Here is a 14,385-nt window from a genome sequence, read left to right on the forward strand (position 1 = left end):
TGTTTGACTCAAATGCTCAGGCATTCATCCCTTAACTTGAGACAATGTGTATATTTTTGCATTCGTAAGACCATAGGAACACACAAGCTCTTTGGGTCATGCAGCCCAGCTTCCTGCAGAGATTCAGAAATAATGTTAGGAAATGATCAAATGTTTCAGCCTGTGTGTTCCAAGGAGATAGTCATGTCCCATAGCAGCAAGATTCCCACTCAGTCATTGGTCCTTTCAGAGCATTACAAACAGTAGACCTGGAATTAGAATTCTGCTATGAACAGTTTTTTTTTAAAGGCTGTGGTGTGTAATGGTTAGAGCAGAGAATTGGCATTGGGAGATCCATATTCTATCTCTGACTCACTGTGTGACTTAGATTTACCTTCCTTATGCTTCAGTTTCCCCGTCTATAAAATACAGATAGTGATATTTGCAACTTGATGTATGGATTCATTCACCCCAGGGCTCATTTTAATAGCCCTTTCGGGACACACACATGATGTGGATGGGAGCAGTAATGTCCCATGGATCCCTCATCCCTCTATTAGAACTTCTTTTAAAGCTTTGTCCTCCTGAGTACCTTTTTTCCCCACAACAAAACCTTCACTTACAAGCAACTCTCTAGATCTGTGAGGCTATCATGGCCAGCAGCAGCTCAGGCTGGTTCATAAGGTGGAGTCAGCACATTTACCAGTTATCTGGCTGCCACTGCGTAAGCGGAGTCTCATGTTTACAGCAGCCTGGTCATGGTAAGAGCCTGTGGGAGTCAAATCTAACCCGTAAGCACTGAGAATGTCTCCTGGTTACCAGATCCCAATGGGACAGCTGCCAAGATTCAGTCCCACTTGTTTATCTTTCCTTGTCTTGCTCACCAGAGCTTTAACCTCTGTGGAGGAGCTTGGCTCAGATGAAATTTTAGGATGATCTCTCCCCACGTTTCTCGTCTCACTTTTGCTGCAACTCACACTCTCCCGACTCTCAGACAAAATGAATTCAGTGTGTTTTGGCTATTTCATGCAATTAGCATAATCTTATCAGGAGACTGAGTTTGATTAAGGCCTCTGGGGTACCCTCCTGCAGCGATGTGAGGCTTTTGCCTTAATACTTTACCACAACATGCAACAAACTGTTTTGTGCAAGCCTGGGGGCCCAGGTGGCAGCAGGATGTGCTGCCACCTGAGAATCAAACTTAGAGTAGAGTTCTGAGATTGTGAATGTCTTAGAGATTCTCTCTTGTCCCATCCTTTCACCATCACTCATGATGCCACAGCTGCTTGTGATAACAGGAAGCGGTTAGTTAGAAATAATATTGGTCGAAAATGACAGCATTATTATCTGATCCCAGGTCACTGTTGTAACATATTTTGCGCTCATAGAACCCCTTTTGCCTGATAAAGTAAGTAATAGTATCCCCATTTTACAGTTCAGGAAACTGAGGGAAAGCATGTTTGTGACTTGGCCAGAGCCATGCAGTTGCAGAGTGGGATGTAGAACCCAATAATTGTGACTCTCAGGTCCTTACTCTTAGCATTAGCCCAGGCTTTCTCCTGTAGGGACTGGCAATGAGCAGAGTTACTGAGGTTAGATGGATTGTAATAGCTCTGCAGTATACTGCACTTGGATACACATTGATTGTTCCTTTGTTATCCCAAACAAACCAATTAAATCCTGTAAACCTGCATTAGAAGTGAAGGGACAGATCAGCTGAAAGGATGCTGTGTGTTGGGGTAGTGATTTGGAGGTGTCGTTCTGTAATGTCTGCTGCTATCATGGGTGCCCCTGGCTGAGGTTGGCCGGGGGCTCAAAGGCAAAAATGGGAATGACTCCCCGAGTCAATCCCTCCTTTATAGTTTCTAAAAATAGTATCAGTCCTGCCTAGAATATGGGGCAAGTGTACTAGAGAACCAGTGTATCAGAGAGCACAGCTGCTCTGTGTCAGATCCCGCAGAAATGATGAGCTGCATGCCATTCACGGGGGGTGCCCCTGCAACAACCCCACCCGTTGCTTCCCTCCTCCCCCAACCTTCCTGGGCTACCGTGGCAATGTCCCCCCCATTTGTGTCATGAAGTTATAAAGAATGCAGGAATAAGAAACAGTGACTTGTTAGTGAGATTAAATGAGGGGGAGGCAGCCTCCAGCTGCTATGATAGTCCAGGCAGTACAGAATCTTTTCTTGACACATGAAAGGGAGGAGGCTGATGGAGCTCAGCCCCCAGTTGCTATGATGAAGATGGTTACCAGCAGTTCTGTACCATCTACTGGGAATGACCAGGAATCATTCCTATTTTTACCCAGGCGCCCCCGGCCAGCCTCACCTGAGGCCAGCTAGGAGCACGCACGGGCTGATGGTGACGACGGATAGCAGTCATATTGTACCGTCTGCCACCAGGGAGGGGAGAAGAGCAGATACTACTCTTCACTGCTGTAGCATCGCGTCTACCACCAGCGTTCAGTACACATAGAGTGACAATGAAAAAAGTCAAGAAACGATTTCTTTCCCTTTTCTTTCACATGCAGGGGGGAGGGAGTAAATTGACAAGCTATACCCTGAACTACGCTGGACAATGTGTTTGAACCTACAGGCACTGGGAGCTCAGCCAAGAATGCAAATGCTTTTCGGAGACTGCTGTGGGATAGCTGGAGTCCTCAGTCCCCCCACCCTCCCTCCATGAGCGTTCATTTGATTCTTTGGCTTTCCGTTAACGCTTGTCATGCAGCACTGTGTAGCCTGGAGATTTTTTTCAAAAGCTTTGGCATTTTGTCTTCTGTAACAGAGCTCTGATAGAAGAGATTCGTCTCCCCATACAGTGATCAGATCCAGTATCTCCCGTACGGTCCATGCTGGAGCTCTTTTTCGATTTGGGACTGCATCGCCTCCCGTGCTGATCAGAGCTCCACGCTGGGCAAACAGGAAATGTAATTCAAAAGTTCACGGGGCTTTTCCTGTTTACCTGGCCACTGCATGCGAGTTCAGATTGCTGTCCAGAGTGGTCACAGTGGTGCATTGTGGGATACCGCCTGTAGGCCAATACCATCGATTTGCGGCCACACTAACCCTAATCCGATATGGTAATACCAATTTTAGTGCTACTCCTCTCATTGGGGAGGAGTACAGAAACCGATTTAAAGAGCCCTTTATATTGATATAAAAAGGGCCTCATAGTGTGGACGGGTGCAACTTTAAATTGGTTTAACGCTGCTAAAATCGGTTTAAACACATAGTGTAGACCAGGCCTCAGAGTCATTGCTGCTGAACCGATGGCAGAAGCAAGCATTTTCCTGTTAGCGCTGCAGAGAGAGCAAACTGGCTTCTGTTCTGCCTCTCTTTTATTATCCACACTGTCTAAACTTCTGGTGCAGGATCTTTATTATTGGGACTGATATCTAAAACAGATAATCCAGCTTGACATTGAGATTCCAAATGCTTTTGCAGAACTATTGCTAAGAAAAAGCCTTTTTGACTTGGAAACTGTTAGTTTTGATCTGGGAGTGAAGCAAGTTAAAGAGAGAATAAAGCCAATTTTACAATGTGTCATTTAATGAGTCACTTGAACTCCATGTTGGATGCTACAGTTAATGTGAATCCAGGACAAAATCACTAATGTCTGTGTACATCTGTGTGTGAATGCACTGGGTAAAAGTACAGGCCATGATTATATCTAGCTTAGAGTCTGATACTGCTGTATGCTTTCGGAGAGATGTAGAGTACCTTCAGCTCCCATCTAGCTCGCTGGGAGCTCAACCTCTCTCAAGAAGCCTTCAGCACCTTGCAGGATGGAGCTGTTGCTGAGCTAAATAACCTAAAAATGGCAATTGTTTTTGCCTGAACTCTGTGACATGTAAGCGAGTGGCAGTAATGCATGCGGGCTGGAGCAGAAGTGGGTCTCCAATCGATTCCCACTGCTGCTGCTGAACAGTTTCTGGTTACTCCAGGATTGTCCTTCTATCCTCTCCTAGCTGGCTACTCCAAGACCCAGAAATGCAACTGAGAACAACCTACAAAGGCTTCACGGAGGCTGTGGATGCCTATTTTGATCACTTGATGACCAGAGTGGTCCCTCTTCAGGCAAGTAAGATGCATCACCCTCTCTTTCCAGACTTGGCTGCTATAAGCATTAGAGACCACTCATGCAGTGGCAACAGGATAACAGGGCAAATGTGCTGACTCCACCTTATGAACCAGCCTAGACTGCAGCTGGCCATGGTAGTCTCACAGATCTAGTGAGTTGCTTTCAAGTGGGGGCTGGGGGGCAATCCTAGCTCCTCTTTTACTGAGTTCTGTGGAGGAGTAAGGTGTGCAGTAGGATGATACTCCCATTAGATTACTCTCTTCCTCTCCACCCTCCTCCCCCCCACAGCAGCGATGTACAGGTTTTCCCTAGCTTGGAAGGCACAGGCTTTTCCGCCTTAACTTCTAAAGTGTGAGTCCCCTCTCCTCCTCACAGACATTCATTTCTTGAGCCCAGGGCTGGTATAACTCCAGTTTCAGCTGGGTTAGAAATCGTGAACCTGGTGATCAGCTTCTCCCCTCTCTTCTTACAGTACAAGAAAGGGGGCCCCATCATCGCAGTGCAGGTGGAGAATGAATATGGTTCCTACGCCAAAGACCCTCAGTACCTGACCTACATTAAAATGGTAATGTTGGCACTCCCACTCTCCCCTGTGGCAGGCACCTCCTGAGCCTGCTCTTTAGCGTCCTCCTTTCCTGCACTCCTACAAACGTCTGCTGACACCTGAGCACACCGCGAGAACCTCAGCAGGGTCAGTGTCTGATCCAGCTAACCTCCAATACCCATGTCCTTGGAGCAGGTGAAGTGATCCACCCTGTATCTCGATGGAGTTTGGGGTGGGGAAAGAGATCATGTTTAACACCTTCACTGCAGACAAGAACCCGTGTATGCTGACTGTTGCGCTTCATGAGCTCTTCCCAGAAACACAGGGATACCTACCTGGCCCTGGGCAAGGCTGTTCTCTGGCTGTGCTCATTCCCATTCTCCAGATCAGAAGCAGTTTGGTGGTGGTTCTGAGGCATGTCAGATCCAGTACCTTCCCTGGGAGAGAGGTTTCTGTGAGCCAGACAAGCCTCCTCCTAAACCTCTGTAATCTGGAGCTCAACATTGGCCAGGCAGCCTAATTTGACTAAGGCCTCCCTCATCCTCATCAGGCAGATACTGTGCCCCAGTCTGGGCTTCTGAGCTGGAGGCAAAGAGCTGGTGTGGACTTGAGGAAGCTGTGTTATCCTGGTGGATCAGATATGAGTCATGCTGACTTGCTTACCTCTGCTGCTGGCACAATACCCATGCCAGTGCAGACAATTAACTGGGGCCACTTTATAGCTCAGAGGGTCATCTTTCCGTGAGAATCTAAAAATCCTGTTATGTATAAGAGGGAAGTTACTTGCTCAGTGTCCTGCTGTGTGTGTGTGTATTATGGGGATGATGTTCTGTTTTCAAATGCTTGTGCTTCAAATGTGTAAGATTCAGAGTAACTATTAAGATCTTGGATTGAGTGGATGAAGACTTGTCCCACACATCCCACGGCTTCAAACAGGTGGCACAGTCCTCTTTTTGCCCGTAAGACCCTGCTCCCTAGAGTATTGTATTTACAGGCCCAGGTTTGCACCATAAACTCAATGTGTCACCTGCTTTTCTGCCGTGGCATTGACAGCTCCTGCTTTAACCTTGCACGTATTTCAGCCCCCTTGTGCTAAAAGCCAGTTGGAGAGTTAACTGGATTAGTTCTGGCTCACGTCATCTTATTCCTCACAACTAGCCTGCAAGTATTCAACTGAAGGAGTCACGTGGCGAGGTTCCTAATCCTCTTTGAATTATTTCCTTCCTGCGTTAACTCAGTCTTCACCTCCTTGGAGGTTAAATATGCAATGTCCTGGTTAACAGGTTAGAAGGTTGATTTCTAGTCTGAACAAAGCATGTGAGAGCCATTTAAAAAAATCTGTCTAGTTCACGCTCCCACTTCTTATATCAAGTAATGAGCAGGTAAGTAAATGGCTGTTTGGGTCCTATACCGCTCTGGCATGGAGGTGGCACTATTGCATTGCTCTGAGATCAGCCTTGACAATTTACCAGCACAGGTGTAAAGTCTGCTTGCTCACCTTTACCATTACGATTATGACGATGAAAGAGCTAATGATATTTCACTCGCCTGTCAAAACAAATTACATGCCCCAGACGAGTGACTGAATAGAATTTTTCAAGGCTATTTCCTTTTGGTCTGGTATTGTGTGTGACACCTCCTGTCTGAGGCTGCATTGTCTAGTGGTTAGAGGGGAGGGACTAGAAAATCAGGACTCCTGGGTTCTGCTCTTGCCTTTGGATGAGAGTGTGGCATAGAGTTGGTGCAGAGAGACTCCTGGGTTCTGTTCCTGGCTTGTCCCCTGGGTTTTGCATGTGATGGGCTGGTTACTTCACCTCCCTTTGCCCATCTGTGATTCTAGACTGACTTGTGTTTGTTGTTAACACGGTGCAGTCATCGTAAAATTCACATTTAAATTAAAAAACAAAAAAGCCCCTTAAGTTCCCACTCCCCATCGCATCCTATCAGGTGCTGCCTTTACCCTTCTGTGTCCTTGTCATGACTTCCTGTACCAGCAGCCACCTTCCTCAAGATACATGAGCATACTGCTGCTGTGATTATCTGAATGCATACACCTGTGCCTGCCTTTGACTCTGTTTCTAATTCTGGTTTTCCTGTTGCACCCTGAAATCCTGTAATGCATTTCAATGTGCAGCGACTTACTGTGTTTTTTTACTTACATCCAAGTAAAATAAATATAAATACAAACGCAACATTAATGCGGCACTCTAGGAATATTAAATAAATGCAAGTGAGAGAAATTCCAAAATTCCCACAGTAACTGAATTCTGCCCCACTACATGTGTCCATTAAGATTTAAACATCATAGCGAATGCAGTATAATGATGAACAGAGATTGGCAAAGAAACTGGAACCGGGCCAATGTATCTCTGAAATTTTGTCTCTTTAAATTCTCACTCATAACATTGATTTAATGCAACATTCCTTTGTGCAATATGTAAACGTTCATTGTGTAAGTGCTTTACAGACATTAGCTAATGAATCCTTGCAGGTAACTGGTTCATACTGATATGTATGTATCCCTATTTTGCTATATGGTAAAAGTAGAATGGAGACCTAAGAGAAGTCACCATTCAGGGATTCCCCTTGGCATAGTTACCTATGATGTTTGCCCAGAAGTGAATGAGAGCTATGTCCATTACTTGGTGATTCTGCTAACCCAACCTGGTCTTCTATATTAAATGGTAGGAAGGCAGACTATTCTTTGCCTCCTTCCCCTATATTCCCCTTGGAGTTGGAAGCAGTGGAATTACCAGATATGTTCAACATATTGCCCAATGGGGATACGTAATCCTGAAATTTGGGAGGGCCAATCCAATCAAATAAAGAATCTCAGTGGGACAAAAATGAAGGGAGGCAGAATAGCGGGCTGTGGTAGCTTGAAAATATGTATATTTCAACCACTTCTCTTCTGGTAGTAAAGTTTGACAGCACAACAAAGGGAAGGGGCCTGCTCACATTGAAATGAATTGAGATTTTGCCATTAACTTCAATGAAAACAGGAATAAGATGTGCTTTGATGTTTACATAGCCCATTTTGGCCAGAAAGTAGCACGGTGCTTTATTGTAAAGTGCACAGCTGTGGCCCCAGATGAAGCTTCCTCCATTACTTTCAATGGATGGACAAAAAATAGTTTAGAAGCATCCGGGTAAGAGGTCTGTCCCCTATCTTCCTCCCTCCACCCCAAAGAAAGATGATACTGAACTGTACTTCCTTAGTGTGCTGGTGAAATGTTACATTCAGGTCCCAGCACAATGATTTTTTGTTTGATTTAGGCCCTGTTAGACAGAGGCATTGTGGAACTGTTAATGACTTCTGACAACAGGGATGGACTGTCCTCTGGCTACGTGGAAGGAGGTATGTGGCATTGCAATGCTTTTCAGGGGGAAAAGTTAAAGCTACTCTTTGGGATGGTGGAAAAGATTGAAGCCTTAAATGAAGGGAGGTGCATCTCCTTAGGTACCTCCTTATTATTTATTAATTTTTGTGTTGCGTTAGCTCGTAGGAGTACAAGTCAAGGATTAGGGCCCCATTGTGCTAGATTTTGTACAAACACAGCGAAAAGGGAGTCCCAAAGATCTTAGTGCATGCTCCTTTTCAGTGTGTGACTGGGATATGGTTGACAGCAGAGTTGCACCATGGCTATACAACCTGTTCAAGCACTGAGAGTTCTATAGCACTTTCCAGACCATGTGGAGGAGTGGCGGGCTGATAGGGATGAACAGCTTGGGTATAATAAGGTTTAACTATATATAGCTATCTCATCCTGTTTGGTGAGGGGCATCTGCAACTTCCATTAGAGTTCTTTGGAAGATGTAAGAGATGAGATATCAAGAGGTGTTGAGCAAAGAGGCTGAAATTGCGGTTGATGCTAAAAATACTACCCTAGTTATTTATTTCAATTTAACACATTAAAAATGCCTACACGTAAGCACTGGTTACCCTAACAATTACTAAAAGTGCCATCACCTTTTGTTAGGATTTTGGATTTCAGGTTACAAGTCAGAAGGCCTCATTAAAGGCTAAAATGGGAGACTGAAATTTACCATTCTGAAAGAGTTGAAAATAGTTTGTGGAGGAGCAGGCTGGCTAGCCGTGGGTTACTGTTTCGTCTGTGTGCTTGTCCCTAGAGCTGGAACTTTTGGGGTGCGAAAACGAATCGGGAGGGACAAGTTGCCTTATGTGGTATAAATCACATAAATCAATCCTCCTAATGAGCTACAATCTCCCTGAAAATAACTCCTAGAAACCCAAGTGCATGAGCACCTAGCCATATAGAAACCCACGTGCATGAGCTCTGATTTCTGTGTTCTGCAGTTGGTGGTGGTGTATACAGCACCATATTGAGATGTTGCTTTTTCCATGCCTGATCCTGCAGCTAGCCCTTACTCACTTCAGCAGGGCTACCCACCTGAGTAATGATTACTCTCCTGTGTAACGCTTTGCAGGTCCCAGGGCTGTTAGTCACAAATAAGGCAGCGAGTCTTTCACTGAGGTCATGGATTCCATGAGTTCCCAGGCCGTCCGTGACTTCTGCAGCGGCAGGTGTGGCTGACTCCAGGGCTGCCCTAACAGCTGGGATGGCCTGGGGCCAGCCGCACCAGCCACTGCTCAGGCAGCCCCAGGCAGCTAGTCCTGGCCACTGCCCCAGAGCAGCGGTCCAAGAGCAGCGGCAAGGTCCAGGCCATCCCTCCACCCCCAGAGCGGCAGCAGCAGGGTCCCAGACCACTCCCCCGCCCAGCAGCGGTGACGTGCTGGAGCTACGCCCACCCACTCCCAGTAGTCTTGCTGGAGCACTCCCCCTACACCCAGCAACTACCATTTAGTCAGGGCCATGACTTTTGGTTTATTGCCAGTGATCTGTCCATGACTTTTACTAAAAATAGCCGTAGCTAAATCATAGCCTTAGTCACAAATGCTGCTGATCAGTCCAGAGAGAAGCACATGGAGATCACAAAGTAAGTGATCTTTGCTCTTACATTTTAAATAAATATATAAGGAGGCGGAGAGAATTCATTCTGAGTGTAACTCTGAAGCTTGTAGAGTTGCACCCCGACTTAGTGTAGCCTGTTCCAATTTTCCTTTCAGCTACAGCAGTTTCCAGCTTTGTCCACGCAGGGTCACTCTCTCCCTGCCAGTGAGCTCAGCATTTGGAAGGGGTGGGGGTAGAAATCCCCTTTTTAGCACTCCTTGCCTTCCCTGGGAATGTTTACTGCCTTGGAGCGCTCTCTCGTACGGAGTTGTCTTTTCCAGAGGGCTGTGTGATGAAAGGGCTTTGATACCGATTCGCCTTTTAGATGTCATAACAATCTGCTCATTAGAGTCAACATGTCAAGTAATCAGGAACGCGGAATAACTAGGGCTTCAAGTGATGCTGCAGCAGCAGCAAGGTGGCTGAAAGCACAAAAGGGAAGGTAATAGAGGCTGCTGTAGAAAAAGGCAAAAAGATGAGAGGAGAAACTGCTGGCATGAGGTTGGAGAGGAATTATAAAGCCATGGTCCTGAGGCCTGGTTCACTCTTCGAGTCAATGGAGGCTTGGTTTCCTTTTAAAATGTGTGCATGATTCCCATTCATGCTAGTGGCTGACAGTGCCTTGTGGAGAAGAATATCCATTATGGAAGGGCATCTGCCCCAGGGTGTCGTAGCCAGTCTGGTAGTTCTCTCCTAGCTCCTACTCTGTAGCTGTAAAGCGCCTTCCTGGCAGCAGAATCAGTGCAGTAGTGGGAGCAAGCCTTCTCGTGCTGTGCATCCCTTCCACACCCATGGACACAGCATATGCCATATTCTGCAGCTCTCTAGGGGTAGCATTGAAGCCTGTAGCTTGCTGTCTGTATGGATCCATCAGCCATCGACCTGGGCTAAGGAAGGAGGTGCAAGAGCTGCAAAGGCTCCTTAAACCCTGAGGCTGGCTTGGCAAAGCTTCAGTACTTCTCCACAGGCTGGAGTAGGGTAAAGTATCTCCTGCATACCAGTCCCCAGCGCCCAACCCAGTTCATCAGGCAGGGTCTTGGGAGCAGGCTTTGCATTGCTATGCAGATTATCTATTACAATTTCCACCAAGGGGATAGACACGGAGCCGTGGATGGCTCTTATTGGCCATCCTACCAAAAGCTGCCTCTTTTACTCCCTGAAGATGGGAGGTGCTTTGGACAGGGAAGAAGAGCTCCCAGAGAACGAACTTAGCTAGCTCACCTTTATATCTGGGTTAGTTCTGTCACTTCCCAGTGTCTTTGGTAGCTGCTCAGCAATATATTGCTAATTCCTAGTGGACGGGTGGCCTCTTCCCATATAAACTACCATCCCACTCTGCACTAATTGGCAACCTTATTGGCAGTCTGACAGTGAACCTAAGGGCTAAATGGGCCACAGAATCCAAACTCCTGGTCCCTCCAGGTCAGGACTGACGTGCACTGGGATGGGATGTGTGTAAAGCTTACTCTGCTGCTGCCCATGCTTTACCTGATCTGAGGCTTCGGCCTTGATTTTGTTCTCCCACCAGTTTCAGTGGAGTTCTTGATTTGCACTGAAAGCAATACTGGGCGCCTTGTCTCCAGGGCTTTCAACCAGTGCTTTCCACTAGCAGTAAACTCATATTTTGTTCTTGCAAAAGAATTGACTTATTCATCTGTACCAAAGTCTCAGGGTTTGCACATTGGTTACAGAAATCTGTGAAAATCAAGGTAAAAATGGTGAAATGCTGGCTCTGGCTCTTGTAAATATTCTGTTTGAATCATTGTGCTTGACAGAAGAGGGGCTGGAGCTGATACCAGCTCTCTTTTAGATTATTGTGGAATAATGTACTTCTGTATTAACACTACATGTACCACTGCTCCTTACATCGCAGAGCTCTTGGACTAGAGTGTCTTAAATGTCAGGCAAGGGCAAGGGAAGAGTTAAGGGTTTTTCACACCACAGCCCCTGCTGAGTTGAGGAATACTGGTTACTGGACAGCGGTGTTTGCTGTTCCAAAGAGCTGTCAAGGGGCCATGTGCCCTAGTTCTCCTGGACTTTGCAGTGCCTTTCACCCAGCATGCAATTTCTCAATCCCTGCTCTTGTTCACCTACTCCCTACAGAATCGTTAAGCTGTAAGCCTCTGCCAGGGATAGAGTATCCTGCAGCGAAAGCCTGGGAGATCAGAATTGCCTCCAGATATGATTTCTAATTATAACAATTCTCCTTTGTGGTGCCTTTCATCCAAGGATCTCCAAGTGCTTTACGAACGCTAATTAAGCCCTGGGATACCCATGAGGTGGGCTGCTGTTATTTCTTGCTTGTATCTCTGTGTGAATATTCAGAGCTAGAAATGTGGCCTGCAGTTATTCCACTGTTTGTTGAAGTCCACAAGCTGAGAAGCTTCATGGGAGGTCAGGACTTGGATTGGAGATCTCCAAGGAGCACTCAGGTGTGCTGCAGAGTGTTGTGTTAATGATTCAGTAATTGGCTTATTTTCCCTCTGACTTGGTCATGGGTTGATGCCCATCCTGGTATGTGGAAAAGTTCCATCAGTTGAGGGGATTGATTAGCTATCAGCACTAGCGAAGACTCTTCTTTTTCAACAGCTTTGGCCACTGTTAACTTTCAGAAGATGGATTACAGCTTCCTGGACTTTCTGGACAAAGTACAGGTAAGATGCGAAGATTTGCCTTTGTTCAGCCTATTCTTATCATTGAAACAGTGTCATCCAAACACTGATACCTTGCTTTTGTAGTGGATGCTTCAAGCTCCCCTTCCCTTAGGGCCAAATCCCTTTGAAGTCAATGGAAAGTTTCCCATTGATTTCAGTGGAAGTTGGATGGGATCTTATTGAGGCTGCACCCCAGTGCTCACTCACTGCTTGCTTTCCCATATGGTTGTGGAGCTTGGCTAATGTTCGCAACCTGGCATCTATCTTTGAGAAAGTGGGGAGATAGTGTGTGCATCAGAATTTCTACAGCTGAGGCCTGGCTCTGGTATAATGCGGAGAGAGAGACAGGCTGCAGATCAAGCTCTGAATTTTGGATGCCTCAAAGATGGTCAATGTTAGGTTCTGGTTCAGCCCATTATGGGTGAAGCCTAATTTCATAATATTCATGAAATTGGAAGGTTGGGCAGCTGGGAGCTTCAGAACTCTTAAGAGCTTAGTTTCAGCCTCCCAGGGATTAGATGTTCAGGACAGAAGCCCACAGCTTTTCAAGAGCACAGCTCTAGTCATTGCAACCCTAAAGGGGGGATAGCCAACCTCCAGGTTACTGAGAATATGAAAAATGTGGGTAGCACTGTATAAAAAGGTATAGGCTCTTTGCAAAATGCAGATTTAGATACGGGTTGGGTGTTCAACAGCCAGCCCCCCCCGCCTTCCATGTTGTTAAATTATTTGGTGTTTGGAGAGCGGGGCACTGGTCCAGCTGCATCTCGACGAAATGGCATGGTGGGAATGAGTGTGGTGGAAAAGCAAGATGCTGAGATGTCCCCGATAAACTTGCTACATCACAAAGCCACCAGCGACATGCGATTAAATTATCCCCCTTGCCTGGATTGAAGTTGCAGCACGAGGTCTGTGTTTGTCTGTCCTTTTTAGTGCTTAACAGATTTGATCATTTGGCAATTCGTTTTTCTAATATTGAGTGATCGATTAAACAATTAAAGTGAACAAGTTTTGGCAGGAGAAGGCAGGACTGCACAGCAGCCTTTCTGGCAAGCGTGTCCTTCACAGCCATAACCGAGTGACTCTTGCTTACTCGTGGGGAGAGGGGATGGCATTCTGAAGTGTTCTGCTGGTGGAGCCCTTGGGATCTGTGAGCAGATTTCCTATTTCCAGGTCATGATCTGACTCCCCTCATCTGGGATTCCATTGTTCCATGACATACACAGCTATTGATCCACTGAAGAGAGGCCAGAATAATTTTACTTTGGCAGCAGGGAGTTGAGCCTGACTGCTTTGGCAGCATTCCTATTCTCCGTGTTCTCTCTGCTTCTGAGTATTAATGTGCAGGTGCCACTGGGTCTTGGAACTGGAGACCTTATTACCTGTAGCTTGAGGGCTCTTAACGCAAGTGAAGATAGCCTGATACTTGTGGTTTCCTTTAAAGAGGATTGTGCTGTTCTGCCTGACCCACAGAAGCCTGGGCATTGGTCTGTTCCTGGCCTGAAATACCTTCTCTACTGTCCTGTAAAGGTTAATTGTAGCCAGCTATCTCAAAAAAGCCAGAAATCTTATCCCCTCAAGTGTTTGTTAATGGGGCGGTGATGGGAAGGTTCTTTGGACTTGTACTAAATATCCGAGGGATTAAGGGTAACTTTAAAGTTTAAATTCCCTGTGTTAAAAAATATTTTGGGGGGTGGACTAAGTATTTCTTAAATCAAGTGAACTCACAAAGCAAGTGAAGGCTCCTTCTGTTTGCCAAGCTGCTTGGTTCACACACAGTCACAGCCATGTCGAGATCAGGATACAAATAAAAGTCTTGTGCACAGCCAACCAAGCCAGGGTCAGGCTGAGCAACATCTTTTCAGAAGTATATAATCATCGAGGGGCCAGTGAGCTGCCAATCAGGCTGTGCTGCACTGCAGCCCCTGCACAGTAATAGAGGTTTCAGTCTCCTCTGATAAAACAAATTCAACATGGCAGCTCATTACAGCAGCTTCAGTGGGAAGTTTGGATGCATGTTTCCATAGTTGAAGGGCTCCACCAGCCATTTAGGTATGTCCCTAAATGTTCCTGCTTGTCGGTTTGAGAACTGGACTCCCTAATTTAGCGCCTCAAGCTTGAAAACCAGGTTCTCTATTTAGGTGCCTTTGAA

At 46.2% G+C, this 14,385-nt stretch overlaps 1 protein-coding gene across 1 annotated transcript in view; it reads left to right on the plus strand.

Moving 5' to 3' along the window:
* Positions 1 to 14,385, plus strand: part of GLB1L2 (galactosidase beta 1 like 2) — a 51,675-nt gene that overhangs the window by 18,765 nt on the left and 18,525 nt on the right. Inside the window, exons 5-8 of the mRNA XM_030538063.1 lie at positions 3,950 to 4,058; positions 4,535 to 4,627; positions 7,883 to 7,964; positions 12,169 to 12,233. Of these exons, the coding sequence (XP_030393923.1) occupies positions 3,950 to 4,058; positions 4,535 to 4,627; positions 7,883 to 7,964; positions 12,169 to 12,233 (349 nt within the window). The remainder of the gene's footprint in view (positions 1 to 3,949; positions 4,059 to 4,534; positions 4,628 to 7,882; positions 7,965 to 12,168; positions 12,234 to 14,385) is intronic.

The sequence above is a fragment of the Gopherus evgoodei genome, chromosome 19 (genome assembly GCF_007399415.2).
Source record: "Gopherus evgoodei ecotype Sinaloan lineage chromosome 19, rGopEvg1_v1.p, whole genome shotgun sequence".
NCBI lineage: Eukaryota > Metazoa > Chordata > Testudines > Testudinidae > Gopherus > Gopherus evgoodei.